Source organism: Hypanus sabinus, chromosome X1 (assembly GCF_030144855.1).
Source record: "Hypanus sabinus isolate sHypSab1 chromosome X1, sHypSab1.hap1, whole genome shotgun sequence".
Taxonomy (NCBI): Eukaryota; Metazoa; Chordata; class Chondrichthyes; order Myliobatiformes; family Dasyatidae; genus Hypanus; species Hypanus sabinus.
Window position 1 is genome coordinate 14,582,252 of NC_082738.1, and position 19,529 is coordinate 14,601,780.

Here is a 19,529-nt window from a genome sequence, read left to right on the forward strand (position 1 = left end):
ATTCTGGCCAACATCACAAGTGAAAGCAGGCTATCTGATCATTATCACACTAAATAAGCTGCACCTACTTTAGAAGGAAATGCATTCTAACATCCAGCACAGTGATGTTCCTGTGTTGCACAAGACACAATCTTTCTTAGTTGGGACAATACCTACCATACAATACTTACTTCTATGCACATCCTCCAACTTCCAATGTACCAGTTATGGAATCCAAGTCGTACAGTATCGTAAGACACTTTTGGTCTTTCAAAAGAGCTTGACATCTCACTCATTCCCCACATATCTGCAATTTCTCTCCATGTATTTACCCTTTTGAAAGAGATTAATGAAACCTTTTCCATTTTCACAAAACCAGGGCATACCTTTGCTTAACTGCTTATTGCACACAAAGATATTTTTCTTCCTGTCTTCTCCAGCATTATCTATAACAGCTTAATTTGGTTTGAATTCCCTGCCTCCACCTCCAGCTTGGAAGACAAGACATGAAGACAGAGCACATATTCCAACAGTGGCCAAGTTTAGTTTCACACACTAATTACATTTTCTACAGAGGCAGGTATTCAAATAACCTGATTTTGTTTCAGCTGTTCAGAAAAATTTGATTCAAAATGATTTGCACTGCAGCTCCAAAATGTTATCATCATCTACCAAGCCCATCTATTCTGCATTCTCCTGCAAAATTGAAGCTCTTAACAGATTTGCAACTGCAGTAAATTCAAAATCAACAAACAAAAGAAAATCTGCAGATGCTAGAAATCCAAGCAACATACACAAATTGATGGAGGAACTCAGCAGGCCAAGCAGCATCTTATGGATAAGAGTATTGTTGATGTTTTGGGCCAAGACCCTTCCTCCAGCAATTTGTATGTGTTGTTGCTAAGTTCAAGTCAATCTGCTTTGATATGTTAGCCACTGGCAACATTACACAGGTAATGCAACAATGTGCAAAGACAAAAAACAAAGTATAAACATTGCAGATTCAGATAAGTCAGGGGGAAAAAGACACCTCCTGGAGCCTTTTGTATTGGATTTACTTTATTCCAGATTGAAGAAGTTTATTGAGCAGATATTGACATGATGTATTACTAAATTTCTAATAAATAACAGAATAGATGTTCTCTTCTGACTTCCTACCTGACCACTTGCAAAGATTTTTCTTGATGCTTTGATTTCAATTCTATACACGTAGAAAGCAAAGATTATGAACAAGAGCAGGATCAGTTAAAACCTGCTAGGTCATGGCTGCATTTTGCATTCCTATCTGGTCATATGTATCTGAATGCAACTTACGAGCATAAAGCAGATGAATTCAAACAATGTTAGAAATCATCATCAAGCAAAATGGGGAAAGAGCTATAACTTAAGCCAACCTACAAATGGAGCCAATCCTCTAATGCTGACTCTGGCTCAATTATTCAATCTGACCCCAGACGAGTCAGTTTAAGCTAGTACAAACTAGTGGATTTCATAAGCAAAGCAGAAACCCAAAAAATTTATCTAGGAACACTGCTAAATGTAGTTCATTATTTAGAACTATATCTTTTAAATCCAGTGAGAATGATGTGATTAAGAACTGAAAATATTCAACAAAGAAACATCACAATGCACACACACAATCCAACAGTGCAATCATTTCCCCCATTTGTTCAGTAAGATGCAGATTTTTTCCCTCTATAACTAATTGCCCTGTGCATTACATTACCTATAGATAACAAACTGGCTGTCCTTCACCCAGCCTTATACTGCTCTGAAACTGGTGCTGCTGGCAGAACAATTCCTTCTGCCACCGCTTCCTATAGTTTCAATGCAAGGAAGTAGTTGATCTCTGTCCAGCTCTTTCCCTCATAGACATAGCAAGTTTGCAGCTTTATGTCACTCTCTGTACAAAGTACTTGTTTCCCAATTCAAATTTAAATCTTCCACAGTTGTTGGATAAGACAATGAACTATAATAGGTGTTTCTGTTGGATGCCCACACTCTGCACAAAATCTAATGTATTTAGTTGTAGAATACACCTCCTGGTGCTACTTGGACACGTCTTCAGTGATGAACCCTAGGTCATAGGATGTTTTGGGTCATCAGACACCCTCGCCCGGACGACCCAGCTGGGGGTGATCAGCCCCCGACTTGTGTCCAAGTGGCGCACTAATCCACGGAATTAGTATGTTAGTATGGCAAGTTATGAGCCATCCAATATGTATGAGTGACAGCCAAGAAGTCTTTAAGACCAAAAGCAATCAGTACTTGCTAAACTGCCTAGATTTTCCCGAACACTTAAGACTAAAAACCCTTTAGTGAATACTTAAAATAATTACTAATGTCAGGAGTTAAAACATTAACTGACAACATACAACATATACAAGTTATACACTATTGAAAAAATGCTTTTTAAAAATTTTATCACAATATGATTTTTAAAAATCTACAATTTGCACAATATATCAATTAAACAAGATACAAAAGAAAACTGGGAGTTTAGGTTATATAAAAGTTAATTAGAAAATAATATTACATGCATCCCAATGGAGAAACACAAGAAAGATAAATTTCTTCCAAGTCCAGTAGCTCCTTCAAAAAGAACATGAACTCACCAGTTCTGGTCCTGAATCAGTTTTAATCCCAACAATATAAGCAACAACACTACAGAACATTCATTTTAATATATTTTGAAGTATTTACACATAGTGTTTAACCAATTGTACTAACTAGAGGGTAACCAACAGTAAACATTTACAGATTCCCAATAAATCGCAACTTCTCAAACATCAGACAGCATTGACATTTGGTATCTACAGTAACAACTCATTAGTTAAAAAATAGACAAAATAAGTTTTCTGGGCCTTTAAAACATATCACAAATTGTACATTTTCGATTTTTTTTTGGCTGCAATGAACAAATCTTAGAAGTTGGATAATATGTTGTACAATCTCAGGGATTCTTAAAAGAGTAAAGTGTTAGCTGTATTTTAGGACCAAGGCTTACAAAAGACTTGTGCCAAATTTCTCACTGTTGGTGTTGGCCTTATAAATCCTTCTCCATTAAGTGCATTTTCAAACTGTTCACAATGACTCAAAAAGAAACTCCCATGTTCATTGCAGTAGGTTAGAAATCTATTGACTTCCAGTCAAACGATAGATTAAAAATTTAACATAAAAATTTGCAGAATTATCATTATGACACTAATATGCAGGCATAGGTTTATCTTCCAAATGTCACTAACTTTACCTCCTCTTTACAGCTCACTCATGATGCCCCAAGAGTGCAGGACATTTATGCATCCAATGGTGCATTTTGTTTTAAGTAAAGGAAAATGAAATCGGTACAATTATGTACCACTCATGCAAATTACATTCAGAAACACTTAAATGACAAGCAATGGGACTCTATCTGTGTCAAGTCTTTCTTGCTGCATTTCACTTTTTTAATCTATGTATAATTGCAAAACTTCCCCCTCCTCTTTTGCTTTTACCAATTTTTTACTGTCATCTTTGTCACTCAAAAGGTTCAGACACAAGGTGCTATCTAATGAGCCCATGTAGCATATTATGCTGAGCCAGATTCTATGCTTGACAGCCACAAGCATTTTCAGCAGGGATACTCAGATAATACACTTCAATGCACATTTATACTGTTCATGACTAAAGTGTATTTTAGTCAAATCACTTACATACACATTTAAATATATATTATGTATACAGTAGCATTTTGCATGTGTTTTTATCTTGTTCAATTGGTTTTGCAACTTAAAGCATCAGACACCCCCAAAATCCTCTGATCGAAAATGAACTAATTGCACAATGGGGCATCTGACTGGTGAGTGCCCAGGTCAGGTGTGAAAATGACATGGTATTATACAAGAGCTGTGCATCAACTTTCAAATAATGCAACAGCATATATATGAAACCAGCAATTTTTCCTTTACATCTTCTGCTGCAATACTTGACATGCTTATTTACAGACCAACACCCAATTTCCATATCTAGGCACGAAATCAAATCTATATGTATTATATATTTTTAACTCCGCTTCACAAGCTTGCATCACAATTATCTGTATGTTTTAGCTTCACTTTAATATCCTTGGTGGTTACAGCAACTGTTAATGGTGAAAGTATATTAATTTTTATTTCTAAAACACTTTTTGTAGTCCACTTTCAGAGGACTTCTACAGTTTTGAAAGAAAAATATAGTAGAACATGAACAAATGCTTTGATCAGAAAAATCTGTTTGTGAAAAATACAAAAGAAAACATGTTAATTGATGACTTGAAAAGAGGCAGAGTGCATGCTTAATTATTAAAATACTTTGAACTAAATAAAATGACTCTCAATGTTTTTCCATACACATTTGTTTAAAAGTGGGATGGACACAAAAAATATTTTTTCACATACTAGAATGCTTATGCTTAGCAAAAATTAGGGATATTGCTAATTAATTTCTAAGAATGATCCCAAATGTAATTTCTGAATAAAAAGGAAAATTTGTGGCACAGGATCACTGCTTAAAAATGTTTAAAAATACACTGTAATCAACCAAAAAATGTGATAACTTAACAATGTTAAGGGATGAGGAAGTGTGCTCATTATCCCATTTAATTGTTTGTTTTGTCAGAACCCACAGACTCATTACTATTCTTGCAGCAGATTTTTATATTTAATACAAGTAGAGGAAGTCTTGCCATCAACACCCCTTCTGAAAAAAAAATCCTAATTTTTTTATTACATAATACAATTTGAACTTTTAGAGTACTCAAATCTGAGTATTTTTGGAGCGAGACAGTTTGAAAGAACTTAATGATCAGTAACTGCCATCATTAACCCAAGGTGATTCTGTGACCTTACTTCCAAATAACCTCACCCTAAGTTAGCTCTATGAGTTAAGCCTAATGAGTTGCCAAACTCATTACTCTAAAGGAAAACAGCCATTATGTTATAGATTTGCATTGTCCTCCATTAGTAGGTGAAACTGACTAACTTATCTCACTTGTGCTACAAGAGTTTCACCAACAAGGAGAAACAGGAGCTATGGTGTCATTTTCTGCACACTCCTATTTCTGCTCTGATCACAATCAAAGCAGCAGAGGATGCTTCTTCAGATAGGTGGGGTGAAGAGAAAGAGGGTAATTTACTCATACTTTTGTTAAAAAAAATTCCTGGGTTTAAAAAAAAAGATTAAAAAAAACATCAATGACTGAAAAGGCACAATGCTCTTTAAGCGCATACAGATGTGCTTTTAGGAAGCGTTTTTTGATGTTAATTGAAACCAATTTTATATGAGCAAGCAAAGCAGCCATACTTGCAAACAAAACCTATTCCCACTGCTGCAGCAGTTGGAGAGCTCGAGTTGGTGTGGGAATTGCAATGCGCTGTCAAAGACTTTGCTTTCATTAGCACCAGAGCTTACAATGTGAGCAAATCAAAAAAAAAATCAAGGTTTCTGCTGACACCAAATGTTAAAGGAATTCAAAAACACAAGTCCTATTTAACCCTTTGTCCTCCCCCCCAAAAAAATATTTGCGACATATTTAGTGGCAAATTGATATATCTTCCATTTGCTACTATTACTGAGGTACAATTCTGCGCAGACTTCTCCTGGTGAGTTCAACAGCAATTGCTACTTGAGACAGGAAACAAAAAAGAATTATCATTATTTCTTTTTTTTTTGCTTTTGTAAAAGGGTTCGTGATGGTGAGACTCCCTCTTTAAGATTCATACTTGACTCATTTTTTTCACAATTGCCCTAGGAAGCAATGAGAAAGAGAAAACTCTTGTAAAGCTTCGAATGAAATGTCCTCTAATCTCAACTCTCCTCTGCACGACAGAGGAACCTCATACTCTGTGATGCATTTGGATAACTGACCATTTGAGTGGTGGTATAACTCATGGCAATTCCTGGAAGTGATTGCGTTACTGCCACTGGTGCAACTGAAATGGCAATTGGTGCCACTGAAACTGGTGAAGCCATCCCTTGGGCATAAGGTGTAGAGAGAGCAGCACTAAGGTGGGGTGGACTTTGGGAGGTAGCTTCAGAACACAAAGCATTATGAGCTCTCGCTTGCGCTATCAATTCTTGATGAGAAATCGGCTGTGATCTCAAGGATTGGTTGCTGAGGGTGGTATGAGTCTCCACTATGCTATGATTATAATTGGTAACAGTGTGCATAGCTGGTGGCTGTGTTGGGTCAGTTCCTGTGGTCAGGATCCCCAGCTTCACTTGTTTGCGGAGATCAGCATTTTGTTTCAGAAGTACCTCATTTGTAATCATTAGGCTTGATACCTGCTTCTTGAGCTCTTCATTGCGCTTTCTAAGCATATGGTTTTCCTCCTCCAGGAAACTCCTTTCAACTGGCCGCAGACTGGGTGTACTGTAATCAAATACTTCAAATCGCAAGCCCTCCATTCTTTTCCTTTTTGGATTTTGGTCATAAGCACATTTCTCAGTCTCATAAAGGTCATCCAAACGGTCATATCTGCAGATCTCAGGAGAAGCCTCTCTATTTTGCGACACTTTTTCTGTGCTTTTCTTATCATTGTCATCACGTTTCAAGTGCTGAAATTTACACTTGGATCCTCTTCGACATTTGCCTTTGAGAAAGTCACGGCAGAATGGGACTTCCTTTGTAATAAGGGGCAAATTGGAGGGCGAAAGCCCAAATGTCACAGCCACTGTCTTTTGCAAGTGGGCAGGAAGCTTTCCTGTTTTATTGTAATAACTTTCTTCAGCCTTTGTCCCGTGAATGAACGTGCAGTTTTCACGGGTACATTTACTATTCTGAAAGTACTGACAAAATATAGACTCATGCCGCACATCACCTACATCATAGGCTTCAACATTGTCTGGGTGAAAGTACCTGCAATTCTTACCACGACTGCAGACATTGCGCAGAAAATCACGACAAACATTCCGTTTGTTCTTGCTAGCATCATATTTGCTATTATTGACTAAGTTATCAGCATCATCACTTAGGTCAGCATGGTTGGATACCTCAATATCATCTGGGTGAAAATATCTGCAATTCTTACCACGATTGCAGAGATTGCGCAGAAAGTCTCGGCAAATGTTCAGTTTGTTTTTGCCAGCCTCATCATTGCCAACGTTGACTAAATTATCAATGTCATTCCTTATGTCAGCAAGGTCTGAAGCCTCAATGTCATCTGGATGGAAGTACCTGCAATTCTTACCACGGCTGCAGATATTGCGCAGAAAGTCTCGGCAAATGTTCTGTTTGTTTTTACCAGCTTCATCGTTAGCAATGTTGACTATATTATCAGAGTCATTCCTTATGTCGGCGAGGTCGGAGGCCTCAATATTGTCGGGGTGGAAGTACCTGCAATTCTTACCACGGGTGCAGACATTGCGCAGAAAGTCTCGGCAAACATTCCGTTTGCTCTTGCCAGGCTCATATTTGCCGCTGTTGACTAAATTATCAGTGTCGTTCTCCGACATGCTTCCAGATTATTTCTGCGCTAATCAGCCAAGGCTCTCAATAAACAACTGTAAAAGAAAAAGAAGCCAGGTCTTTTACAATGAATAAGAGATTAATCTACAAAGTAATTTAGGTTAATCCCTTTCTCACAAAATATTGTAGATTCATGTACATTGGCAAATCACTAGAAAATACTTACTGGAAGGTATGAGCAGAACATTGAGGTTTACATTAAAATCATTGTCTGTTTTTTTTAAACCTTTATAACCACAGTTACCATTGCTTTGTGTTTTTCTGAAAAAAAACACTGGCATTGCACGTAAGCATGCCTTTGTGAATGTTAAACTCCAGATAATACAGTTAGGAAAACTAGAATGCATACTGCAAATGTTTTAATAGAAATTTGTAAATGCAGTGAGATAGAATCAGCACTAGAAATAATTACTAGGGAAACAGGTTAAAGAAAGATTAAGGAGAGGTGCTGATTTAGCTCACCAGAATCCTTCCACCACAATTAAAAGAAACCACAAGTATTGGGTAAATGAATACTGAAAGCCAATCTTTGACTTTTCACAAGGAACTCCAACAAGAATAGTTAACTACTTTGGAATTTTTCTATCTGCAACAGACATGTTTTTTAAACCAGAATTGGTCACTTAAATTCATCCTTAGAAATAGCAACAGATATTTTGTTCTGTCATCCATGTGTAAACAATACCAAAGACTACAAGGTAAATGCTTGATATCAACTTTAACAGTAAAAGTAATAGGTAGGTTTTAGACTGTATATGAATATCTCTAAATACACAAATTACAGACACAATCAAGACATGTCACTGCAATATGTGTAAATAAAGAAATATTATTGAAGTTATAACCATGTGAGGCTAAAATTTTCATTTGTAAAAGCCAATTTTAAAGAAAACATATGTTTAATAGTAATGTCAAGATAACTAAAATAGCAATTTTGAATGGATTTAAAAACAGACTATAGAAATAACCAAATTTCATCAACATATATTGTCAACTTCATTGCAAACTATGTAATTCTCAGGAATAAAAGCTGTGAGTTCAAATGTGGTAATCCACATTCCTTTGACATTGTAATGTTGACTCACATTTATTGCCTCCTTTAGCACCATTATTGCCTCTGATCTCAAACAATACCTAACCTCCCTCCATGATTTCCAAAAACTTGCATCATTTTGAGTTCAAGTCCTTACCCCTTAAGTCTTTAGGAAAATAACGTATCAACAACTTCCAAGTATTGATCTCGTATTTTCAAAACTAGCAGTTGGTTCTTTCGGCACTATTCTAAATGATGCAAAAGCTAGTTATTTGGTGGTTAAGAGAATTGACATTTACTTTTACTGAATAAACATCAAAATTTAGATTTTCTGAGCAAAATCTCCTGCCTCTCCATGAGTCCCAGAGTCTTTCGATATCTTCATTGAAATAAAGAAAAACTTATTATGCTATTGCTTATTTTAATTAATTCTTTCTCAGAGTCTCAAAAATTGAAGAATTTGTTACTTCACTTTCTCTGATTTAATTATTTTCTAGCTTTGCAGATCTTTTAATCTCTTAATTTTTTTAAGTCATCCTCTAGAAAAGGACTTATTATTCAAGTTTCTTTATTATAGTTTAGAAAGTTCAAATTTAAGGTGTAGGAGGTCAGCATTCAGTCCACCATGTCCTCACTAACAATAGGAGGACATTGGGTTAATCCTAGATCCCAATATTTGGTCGAGAGTCTTACTCATCAAGTGCTCATCCAGATACAATTTAAATGTGGGGAAGGTTTCTACCTCCATTACCCTTAAGATATAGTATGGTTGAATTTTCAAAACATGTTTGACAAGGTGCCATACAAAATCAGATAAGACCTTCTGGCATCAGAGGTAATTTACTAGCACGGATAGAGGATTAGCTAATGAACAGGAAGCATCAAGTAGGGACCATTTTTCAGTTGGCAATCTTGAACAATTGGAGTGACATAGAACACAGTTGTTATTGATTAACAGTACAGCTCAGAAACAGGCTCCTCAGCCTACCATATCCATGTTGTAAATGATAAGCACCATAGAAAGACGAGCTGTGAGGAAGATGCAGATAATTTATAAAGAAGTATTAATACAAAGAATAGGCAAAAGGAAGTACAATATGAGGAAAGTACAAATTGTTCACTTTGTATGGAAGAATAATTAAACAGATTATTCAAATTGAGAAAGCCTGCAAAAAGCTTAGAGAACGAAGGATTTTTGAACATGAAACAAGTGTATAGGACAGCAGGTAATCGGGAAGGTTAATGGAATCAACACACACAAAATGCTGGAGGAACTCAGCAGACCAGGCAGCAACTATGGAAATGAATAAGCAGTTGGTGTTTTGGGCCAAGACCCATCATCTCAGGATTGTTCATTCCCTTCATAATGGAATGCTAGCTTTTATTTCAGAGGCTTTAAGTGTAAAAGTAGAGAAATCTGACTACAATTGTACAAAGGCATCAGTGAGACCACATCTAGATTTGTGTAAGCTGGTCCTTTGATGTAAGGAATGGTACATCATTGGAGGAAGTTCAGAGGCTTCAAAAAAGTGATCCTGGAAGTAGAGTGACTGTTTTATGGGGAAAAGATGGAATAGATTGGGCCCACTCATTGGAGTTCAGAAGCACGAAAGCCAAACTTATTGAAGTATCTAAGGTTCTTAGGAGGCTTGAAATGATTTCCTGTTTATGAGTGTTGATGAAATTTGTTTTCAGACAAAGATGTGTCTTTTTAAAACTGCAATGAAAAATCTCCAAGGGTTGCAAACTAAGAGAATTCCTCATCCCAGAAAGCTGTGAAGGTTGAATTGTTGAATATATTAAAAGGCTAAGACAATTTTTTAAAAAATCAGTCAGGGAATCAAGGGTTAGGGAGAAGTGGGCTTGACAGAAGTGGGATCAGCCATATTATTGAAGTAGGTGAATGATCTACTCCTATTTCTAATGGCCTTTCATGCAATGAGTTCTAGACCATCACCACTCATTTAAAGATTAGGGAAACAAATATTCCTCAAACTTTCTATTATCTTAAACCCATTTTCCTGTTATTGGTCTCTCCAACAGAAACACATCCTTCTTGTGTTTACTCTCTCTCTGCCTCTCATGAGTTTAATAGATCACAAAGTACTGAGCCCCATGGAGTCTGATATACTATCTTGATCAATCTGCTAATTGACATTAATCTAACACCTTTCCAAAATTCATTTATACTACATCAAATGCTCTTCAAGCATCTCTGCAAAAGTTTAAATAAGTGTGTCTGATTTATGCAAATTTCCAACAACCATCCATGCAGTCAAAATGACTGGCCTGTGGATATTCATCTATCTCATTTCCCCCTTTTTTCCAAAATAGTACATGTGTAACTTTCCAGTCCTCTGTTACCACATTCACAGACAAAGAACAAAAGAAAATTATAGCTAAAGCTTGCACTATATCCTCCCCTGCTTCTTTATGAGCTTGGAATACATTTTATCTAGACCAAGCAATTTATCAATTTTTTAAAAAGATACCTCTTTAATGCATCCTCATGACACTTCACAATGCCAATACTTATAATCATACCCCACTTCTTTAAAGACAAATACAAAATTTTCTTATAGAACTTTACATATCCCCTGGCTTCACACTCAGGCTGTTATGCGGTCTCTAATATGACCTACTCTTTCTTTTTACCTTGAACTAGTTCTAATTTGTACTCAGGAGGAGGAATCTGATAAAATATCTAAGAGGAATATGCTGCTCTACTTCCAACTGTCAGAGGTTTGTTACCACCAGCACCAAAAAACAGAATCTGAATTCAGTTCAATAAAACATACAAGTCATTGATCTAAGGCAACACAAGTGAATCTGCAGATGCTGGAAATAAATAAAAACACAAAATGCTGGCAGAACTCAGCAGGCCGGACAGCATCTATGGGGGGAGGTAATGACAATGTTTCAGGCCGAAACCTACCTGATGAAGGGTTTTGGCCCGAAACATTGTCACTACCTCCCCCCATAGATGCTGTCTGGCCTGCTGAGTTCTGCCAACATTTTGTGTTTTTAAGTTATTGATCTATTTTCTCAAAGCAGAATACGACAACTGTCAGAAAAAAATGGTTTCAAATATCATTCAGCAACCTTACAAAAGCAGTATACTTACTTGTTGAATGGTTTTGCCAGAAAAACTGGCAAATTGGATCATGCAATTTTAAGTTGCGTTGAGCCCTTGAGTTCTGAGTTTTCAGTACTTTGGTAAATAATCCTAATCAGGTTCTGGTCCAATTTGTGATGCTGAACTCACTCCAGGCAGGGGAGGATCATCTTCTCACCTGAGAAATATAGATAAGAGCAGAACTTGGTACTATTGTGCTTTCTTGTTACTTGTTTTTAAAACAATGTAGCAATACAACCTAGTCAAAATCACATAGAAATTGGTTCTCTTCTCACCCTCATTCCTCCCAAAAACTCAAGCAACAGCGTGCAACAAACAACAATGCAGAATAGCAGTGTCAGGGTCTTCCCACAGTATGCATTTTACTAATTGATCTCAACTACCTGTATGTCAGGAAGAGAAGAACAAAACAGTCTTTGACTATTAATATCTTTTAGAAAGGTAGGATTCCAGTTCAAACAAGATTAAAGGATGCCCCTTCGGTACCTTCCAGTTGGACAAGGTCACTCTAGATATCCTGGGGTACATTTAATCCATCAGCAAACATTCATAACTAAACTAATATCTTCAGTGGAGCTACCAAGTTCATCAGATGAACGATAGTCACATTCCTAACAATATTCTGATGGTGAAATGGCATCAGGGGTCACAGCCAGCTGGATGCCCATATCAGAATCAGAATCAGACTTTAATCGCCAAGTACCTGTACACATACAAGGAATTTACTTCCGGCAGATGTTGTCTCTCTGCTCATAACAAATGATAAATATAAATGAAAATATAGATTATACATACAAGTAGTGCAATCCAAGTAATAGTTAGCCGGCAGTTAACTGTTCAGCAAAGTGACCGCAGTAGGGAAAAAACTTCTCCAGTGCCTATTAGTCTTAGTCTGGAGGGATCTAAAGCGCCTACAAGACGGAAGCAGTTCAAACAGTCCGTGCGCAGGATGGGAGGAGTCCTTTATGATGTTCCCCGCCCTAACTCAAAGTATGATTGAAGAAGGTGGGTTCTGGCAATTGACAAATAATCATGAACAGTCATAACCTCCAAAGTTTGACTGTTCAGGAGGGCATTGAAAGAAACAAAAAAACAAAAATTTCAGCTAACAGAAGTAAGCAAATTTTCACTTTCTTAGCCCATGGCATTCATCTGCAGCAATCGTGATAGATATTCAGGCGAAAGAGGAATTCTAGGCCACACCAAGCAACGTCTATCAAAGAACAAATCATCATCCTGTAGATTAGAAGGCTGCTACCCAGATGGACACTAAGTAACTGTAATTGTGGACCCCTACAGCAGTCAATATTTACACTTGGGTTATCAATGACTACTTGGATTAAACTCCTAAATGGCTGGTGCAACGTCTCGACTACATCTCACTAGTCATTAGCTTTAGGAGGGTTAAAGAGACAAAACTGGGCAGGACAGAAAGGGAGGAAGACTGGGATTTTAAAAGTATTTATATCATAAATTGGTTGCAATGTTGCAATATTCAAAGTAGGCTGCAAAATAAAAATTCCATAATTCCCTCACAGAATAGCAAAGAGAAAGGAAAATCTGATAATTTGCCCTCCCACATACCTGTAAATGGCCAAGTGCACCTTGCTGATTATTCCTTTTGAATGACAAAAGATGCAATGACCTAAGGAAGAAAATGTTAAATAATATAATAGTAAAAGTAATTTGGAAGTAAAATATTTTAATATGCAGTCAGTATTATTTTCATAAGTCAACTAATTAACACACTTATTTTAAAATCACACGCACAAATACTCTTGAAATCAATTGATTTAGTGGTTGAAAGTAACCAGATTGAGTATTGCAGGACATGGCTTCAGCTTCAATCTCCAGGATAACAACGCTTCCTAGATCAGACCGAACTGCGATGATCTCTTTCCCCAGATTCAGCGGCCTTTCAATACCCCCAGAATGGGCACAAAATACTGCACACTTGGTTGAAGCTGGGCCACACTGTTGGTCCGTAACATCGAAAGAAAATCGCTTTCTGAGGCAATTAGTTTAAAAATGGAGATTTAAAATCAAGGACTTTAAAATCCCGTAGGAGTATCACGATTGAAAAAAAACTATAAAATCAGCTTGGCTGCTCTTTCATGGTTCATTCATTTTGACGTTGTGTATTTTCTTTTTGTGTACCCGGAATACACAATTCTATTTCTTCAAGAAGGCCATAAGTTTAATCTAACCACTAGATGTGACTTCTCCACAAACAATTTTTGTTCCTCGGCTTACCGCCATGAGGAGACTCGCCGAAAACGGGATATTGACAGTTTTGGTGGCGTCGCGGCGGAAAGTTCTCGAACTTGCTGCGAGGCTTCGATTGCGTTCCTAGGCCTCAAGTGTTTTACACAAATTGATAAAATTCCAGCACACAAAGGAAAACAAAACCGTTATTTAATTTCTAAAAACGTAAATAAATAATCTCACTTTACCAATACCGGGAATAAACTCGGTAAATAAACGGAAGGAAAGAAACACATTTACTTACACTATTTAGCCTTTCACCCCTCACTTGGTCCTCCAAGCACAACGAGCTGCGATTCAGGTCCTCCGAGGCAAGAGCAACCGGAGAAGACGCTGTTTGGAGCGTCTCCACAAGCGTCTGTTCTGCTGCTGACGACGAGTGTGTAGTTCGGGATTGTTTTCTATTACAATATTTTTAGATGTTTAATTTCAAAATTTATATTTAGGCTATTCGGTTTACCCAACTTTTAATTTGAAATACTGCATCTCATTGCGAATTTGGTCGAAAGAAATTAAGCGTTCGGAACAGCTATTTGGCTCTAATTCGCTCTTGTTCGGTGCTCGTTGTGTTTGGAGGAGCGAGTAAAGGAGCTGAACCATGTATGTAAATATGCTCCAGTTTTCTATCAATTTTATAATAGTTTCAATCCGTTCTTTTAATTATGCCTACAGTTTAAATATTCTTAGTAAACATTTAGTTCTGTTAATACATGGATTTGTTCCATGCAACAGAACGTTGAGGCCTAGAAATCCCGTAACAGCCTTCGAAACCTTAACAAGTTCGTGTGAAAATTCTTGGATTGTCCTTGAAACACTAAAGGTTCTATGTTTGTTATTAAGAGGTGGATTTAGACTTTGTTTCCGTGCAAAATTCTTTAATTTTCTTTTTGTTAGTACTTTAGTTTATATTTGTATAAAACATTTTTAATGTAACAAAACAAATGAATAAACTTGATAGGTAGGGGACTAGTCTCAGGAAGAGTTGTGTGTGTGACTGAAGGTGTGATTGAAACAAAGTTTTGAGGAAGCATTTGAAGGTGGGGGGGAAGAGGTACTGAGATGAAATAGATTGAGGAATATTACAAATACGTGTATTTATAGTTGATTGTACCTGTAGGATCAGTAGGCTGTGGTAAAGTTGAAGCATAAGTATGCTAAACTTAACGATTTTGAAAACTTATGGATGGATGTTATCATTTATCTTATACAGTTGAGTTGAACTAATCCATATAAAGTATTATCTCAGTTACATAAAGTAAATCATATTCTTCTGCATTACATTGATAGAATCTAAGGCAGATTAGATAATCGTAGTAAAAGAGATGAATCCTTAATCTGTGTCCTGAAGTTAATAATGGAATACAATAGTATCATGCTGCATATTTGTAAAGTGTTTTTGAAACTTTTGTTTTCCCTTACCCTTATAGTACCATAGAAGATTGCATCACAGGAAGATAGAATGCTCCCTTTGCCATCCCTCCCAAAAAAAAGCTTTTTTTTGTTTTAATCTGACCTATGTTTATTGGCTTGTGGATAGTAGCATTGCAAGTGTACCTCCATGAGCATTTTAAATGTAAGGTTTTCTGTCTCTTCCACCCTTTTCAGGCAGTAAGTTTTAGACTGTCAGCAATCTTTGATTTCAGAAGAATCCTTTCAACATTACCTTGAATGTATGATTACTGTCCTTGCTGATGGGGAAATTCATGTTTTCTTATTTGGGCCTTGCATGTTATACATTTTGATTAAACCTCTTCCTGGTTTCATCTATTCTAAAGAGAATAACCCCATTTTTGACAATCTTTCTTCATAACTATCTTTGTATAGGACCCATTTCTTAAAGCAATGGATTATTTGGAAATACTGTGTTCCATGGCTGGAAACTTTAATGTCCTTATCAAAGGTGACATTCTTCATCAGTGAATTGACCTGAGAATGTCAGTAAGGTTTTTGCCTTTGAGCCATATTGAATATCTGCAAATTTCCAACAGCTTAAAAGAGTAATATTCAAGGTTAGGAACTTAGTGACACAATTCCTCCATTCTGGAAATGATGCTATCTACTATAGTATCAGGATTGAAACTGGAACATTTTTGTCTGTGTTGTATCTACTTTATTTAGTCTTTTAATTTTACTTATTTAGATGTACAGCACAGAATAGGCCTTTTGAGTTGCATTGTCCCACCATCCCCAACACCGCCAATTTAACCATATACTAATCACGGGACAATTTACAATGACCAGTTAACCCACCTGTTATGTTTATGGACTAAGGGAGGAAACGGGAGGACCCAGAGAAAATCCACACATTCCACAGCGTAAAGAGGACGCTGGAATTGATCTCCGAAGCCCTGAGCTGTAATAGCGTTGCACTAACTGCTACACTACTGTGGCACAAATAGTGAAAGGCATTTTCCTCTAGGTCTAGGGCAATGCACACAAAACGCTGGAGGAGCTCAGCAGATCAGACAGCATCTATGGAGAGGAATAAACAGTCAACGTTTCAGGCTGAGACCCTTCATCAGGACTGGAAAAGAAGTAAGGCAGAATGTGGGGTGAGGGGAAAGAAATACCAGCTGGCAGGTGACAGATAAGACCGGATAAGGGAAGGAGTGCTGAAGTGAGTGTTGAATGAGGATCTGAGTCTACATTCTGTGTTCAATATGTTGATATTCTATATGTCCATCAGTGACTGATTTTGCCATTTTCTGAGGTCAGTTATACCAAATTTTTGTTGTTTTCCTGGCTGGGTACAGCTAACAAAGCACAAACTAGGGAGCAATCCTAAATCTTGACTGATCAGTGGATTTAGACAGATTGGAGTCCTTAGTCTTTGTACCCAGCTTGTTTAATCAAAATTTCAGGCCATTTACTTGCTGGAAATATATATTTGCTTACATGGTAATATTTAAATTTATTAAATAGCTACTTGGCAGAGTATTGTATATTTCTGAATTATAATGTTTTAAAATATAATATTCATGAGGAAGGTTTGGGTACTAGTCAATAATTGCAAATTCACTGTGTCTTAGGCATTGAGGCTGCTCCCTTGAGTGATGCTTAGGTTGGGTGATGTCTTGATGGACTTTGATCCTTTTTAGAAATCACTTCTGATATGGGATGTAATTGTATATGATTTCTTTCTTGGTATCAAGGTATGGTCTAAAATTAAAGAGAAATTTATGAAGTGCAAAATGTAGGGTAGTTATTGTCAATTTATATATTTAATTGGTTTACATGTAAGTTTAATTTTAAAGGGTGCTTTTAGAATTTTCACTCATGTGAACCATCAGTTCAAAACCCTGATTTAGCGCAGGATGATACATATTACTTTAGATTTGTCTTCTTCCCCCACCCCTGCCCCCCAAAACAAATTTGCATATGTTAGAATTTTTAATACAGATAAATTCATAATCAACCATTTGGTTCCATGTCTCAAGCTAGTGTTACCATTGGAACTCTTCATTATAAAAACATGATTGTTCTTAAATTTATTGGGATTGCATTTCATCACGTTGAAAGCTGACACCTTCTTTCTGCTACAATGAATCTCGCAGTGAGGGAATGAGGGCGCAGAATCACAGGCCCCGAATTTATTGACCTGTCAAGTGGCTGCACTCAAATGTTCGACTCCTCATGGAATCCAGCAGCAGAGTGCAAATTTGCTGTAAATTTCCCAGCATGGGGCGGCAAGGGACCAAGGCAGTATAAGGTAATTTATAATATTTTGAATTAATTGGGTGTGCTAAGTGTTTTAATATTTAAGTGTTTATTTTAATAGCTTTTGAATGTTTCTGAATGTTAGTGGCGTTCAAAAGCCTTGAATTCTTGACAGATTTGACATTCAGCCAAGCCTGGATATGTGGTTTAGCTGGCTGCCATCTTTCTTAGCTGTTTCATGACTCCACATCCTGGAAGAATATATTTTGTTTTCTGTTAGAAGGCTTCTTGCACTAAATAAGACAATAATACAGGCAGGCAAGGAAGGCAGATCAGCCCACTTTGGCCGCATGACAGCATTACCTAGCTCACTGCCCTTCTGCTACATACAAACTCATCATTTTGGATCAGGATAGTTTTGGGCAACACCTTTAAATCCATGACCTCTAATACCAAAAAGGAAAAAGACAGCAGACTAATGAGAATACCATTGACTGCAGGTTCTTTCCAAGTCACACACCATCCTGACTTGTTCCTTCAAAGTCATTGGGTCTAAATCTTGGAACTCCCTACCCTAAACATTGTGGTATTAGTTTCACTAGAAGGACTGCAAAAGTTCAAAAAGACTTGCTTCCTATCTTCTCAAGGATAATTAAGTATAGGCAGTAAGTGTTAGTCTTGCCAGTGATGCTTGTATCCCATGAATTAATGAGATTTAAAAAAAATGCAAGTTGCCATAAGTGTTTCCAGAAGGGATAAATTCAGTTGTGCCACAAAGGTCAGCAGTGTGCACAGTCAGCTTGTCACTGCTAGCAAGTTCTAACAGGTTTCAACTTTCAAGCAAATGCTTTTGACATTTTTGTGGATCTTGTATTCTGGTGTGCTGTTTATTTTTACAGAAATAAATGTGGGACTTTACAGCAACTTAATTATTTCCAATGACTGATGTGCCAGGATTGGATATGGTTGGCTTCTTTGACTACAGTCAGTGAGAGAAGAGTACTCAGGAGTGGAATACTTCTGTGTATTCTGGGAAAGCTTCTTGCAAAGCACTTAGAAGTCCAGATAAGGAAGGTAGATCTTGCAGCATGTTTTGTAGAAAACCACAATTCCAGCCACTTCAGAATATCTCACCACCTCTTGAATGAATACAAAGGGTTTTGTCTCCATCTCTTGAAGATTTCAATTCTTGATCTCTGCAAATGATTTCTGACATGAGACCTTCCATCATTTTATAACATTTGCTTTCCTTGTTTTTGAATTATAGCTTAATAAAGCATTGTTCAAAAGAATCTTTAATATTCCAGTTAGTGTTTTATGTTGCACCATCTTACTTGCCTTCTTTGAAAACTGACAAGTCTGTTTTTCCAGCTTTTTTTGCTCATAATTAACATTGATTTCAATTATAAATATGCATTTTAGAATCACAGCATGTGACAAGAAATCTGAGGCCCAAGTGTCATATGGTTATTACTAGTCCTGCCTAATCTCATCCTGCTCTATGGTTCCCATATCATTTAATATTTCTTTTTACAAGCAACTGCCTAATTCCTTTTTAAAGTAGTTTACGTCCTCTGATTTAACCATAGATGTTGGTAGAAGATTTCATATTATCATGCCCTGTGTGAAATCATATTTCATGACTTTTATGATCCTTTATTTAAGCTCATCGTCACCTCACTAATGAAAACAGCTGATCACAATTTGCCTTGATCATAATTGCCTATAATTCTGAAGACCTCTAAGGTTGTTTGTCTCTCATACTTCACATCTCCAACAAAAAGCTCTTCTTAAACTCTTTTCGTAATTCCTACCTTTTATGTTTGTTGTAGTTGATTTACTCTGCATTTTCTCTGTAGCTTCTACGTCCTTCCTATAATGGGTATCCCAAAACAAAATGTACAATGCCCAGTTGCAGCCTGGTAACAAATTTGTAGAAGTTAAATATTGTGTCCATGCTTTTCTACTGTTCCTTT

At 36.8% G+C, this 19,529-nt stretch overlaps 2 protein-coding genes across 16 annotated transcripts in view; one reads left to right on the forward strand and one right to left on the reverse strand.

Moving 5' to 3' along the window:
* Positions 1–586: 586 nt before the first annotated feature.
* LOC132384609 (zinc finger CCCH domain-containing protein 10-like) lies at positions 587–14,214 on the reverse strand. 2 transcript variants are annotated; one of them, XM_059955863.1, is made up of 4 exons: positions 14,141–14,214; positions 13,216–13,276; positions 11,620–11,788; positions 587–7,497 (listed from the first exon to the last, which is right to left on the reverse strand). In XM_059955863.1, exon 4 carries the CDS (start codon positions 7,447–7,449, stop codon positions 5,803–5,805), a length of 1,647 nt encoding a protein of 548 aa, XP_059811846.1. In that variant the 5' UTR covers positions 7,450–7,497; positions 11,620–11,788; positions 13,216–13,276; positions 14,141–14,214; the 3' UTR covers positions 587–5,802. The 2 variants fall into 2 exon arrangements, with proteins under 2 accessions (XP_059811846.1, XP_059811847.1); XM_059955864.1 differs by lacking the exon at positions 14,141–14,214 and adding an exon at positions 13,885–14,101.
* A 143-nt stretch (positions 14,215–14,357) lies between these two features.
* Positions 14,358–19,529, forward strand: part of LOC132384611 (zinc finger CCCH domain-containing protein 10-like) — a 56,339-nt gene continuing 51,167 nt past the window's right edge. For all 14 annotated transcript variants that reach the window (XR_009508942.1, XR_009508945.1, XR_009508941.1 and 11 more), the window contains exons 1-2: positions 14,358–14,496; positions 17,451–17,605. The gene's annotated coding sequence lies outside the window, so the exon portion shown is untranslated. The remainder of the gene's footprint in view (positions 14,497–17,450; positions 17,606–19,529) is intronic.

Bases quoted from the DNA above. Each gene is read 5' to 3' on its own strand.
- LOC132384609 (XM_059955863.1), bottom strand. From the start codon at position 7,449: ATGTCGGAGAACGACACTGATAATTTAGTCAACAGCGGCAAATATGAG.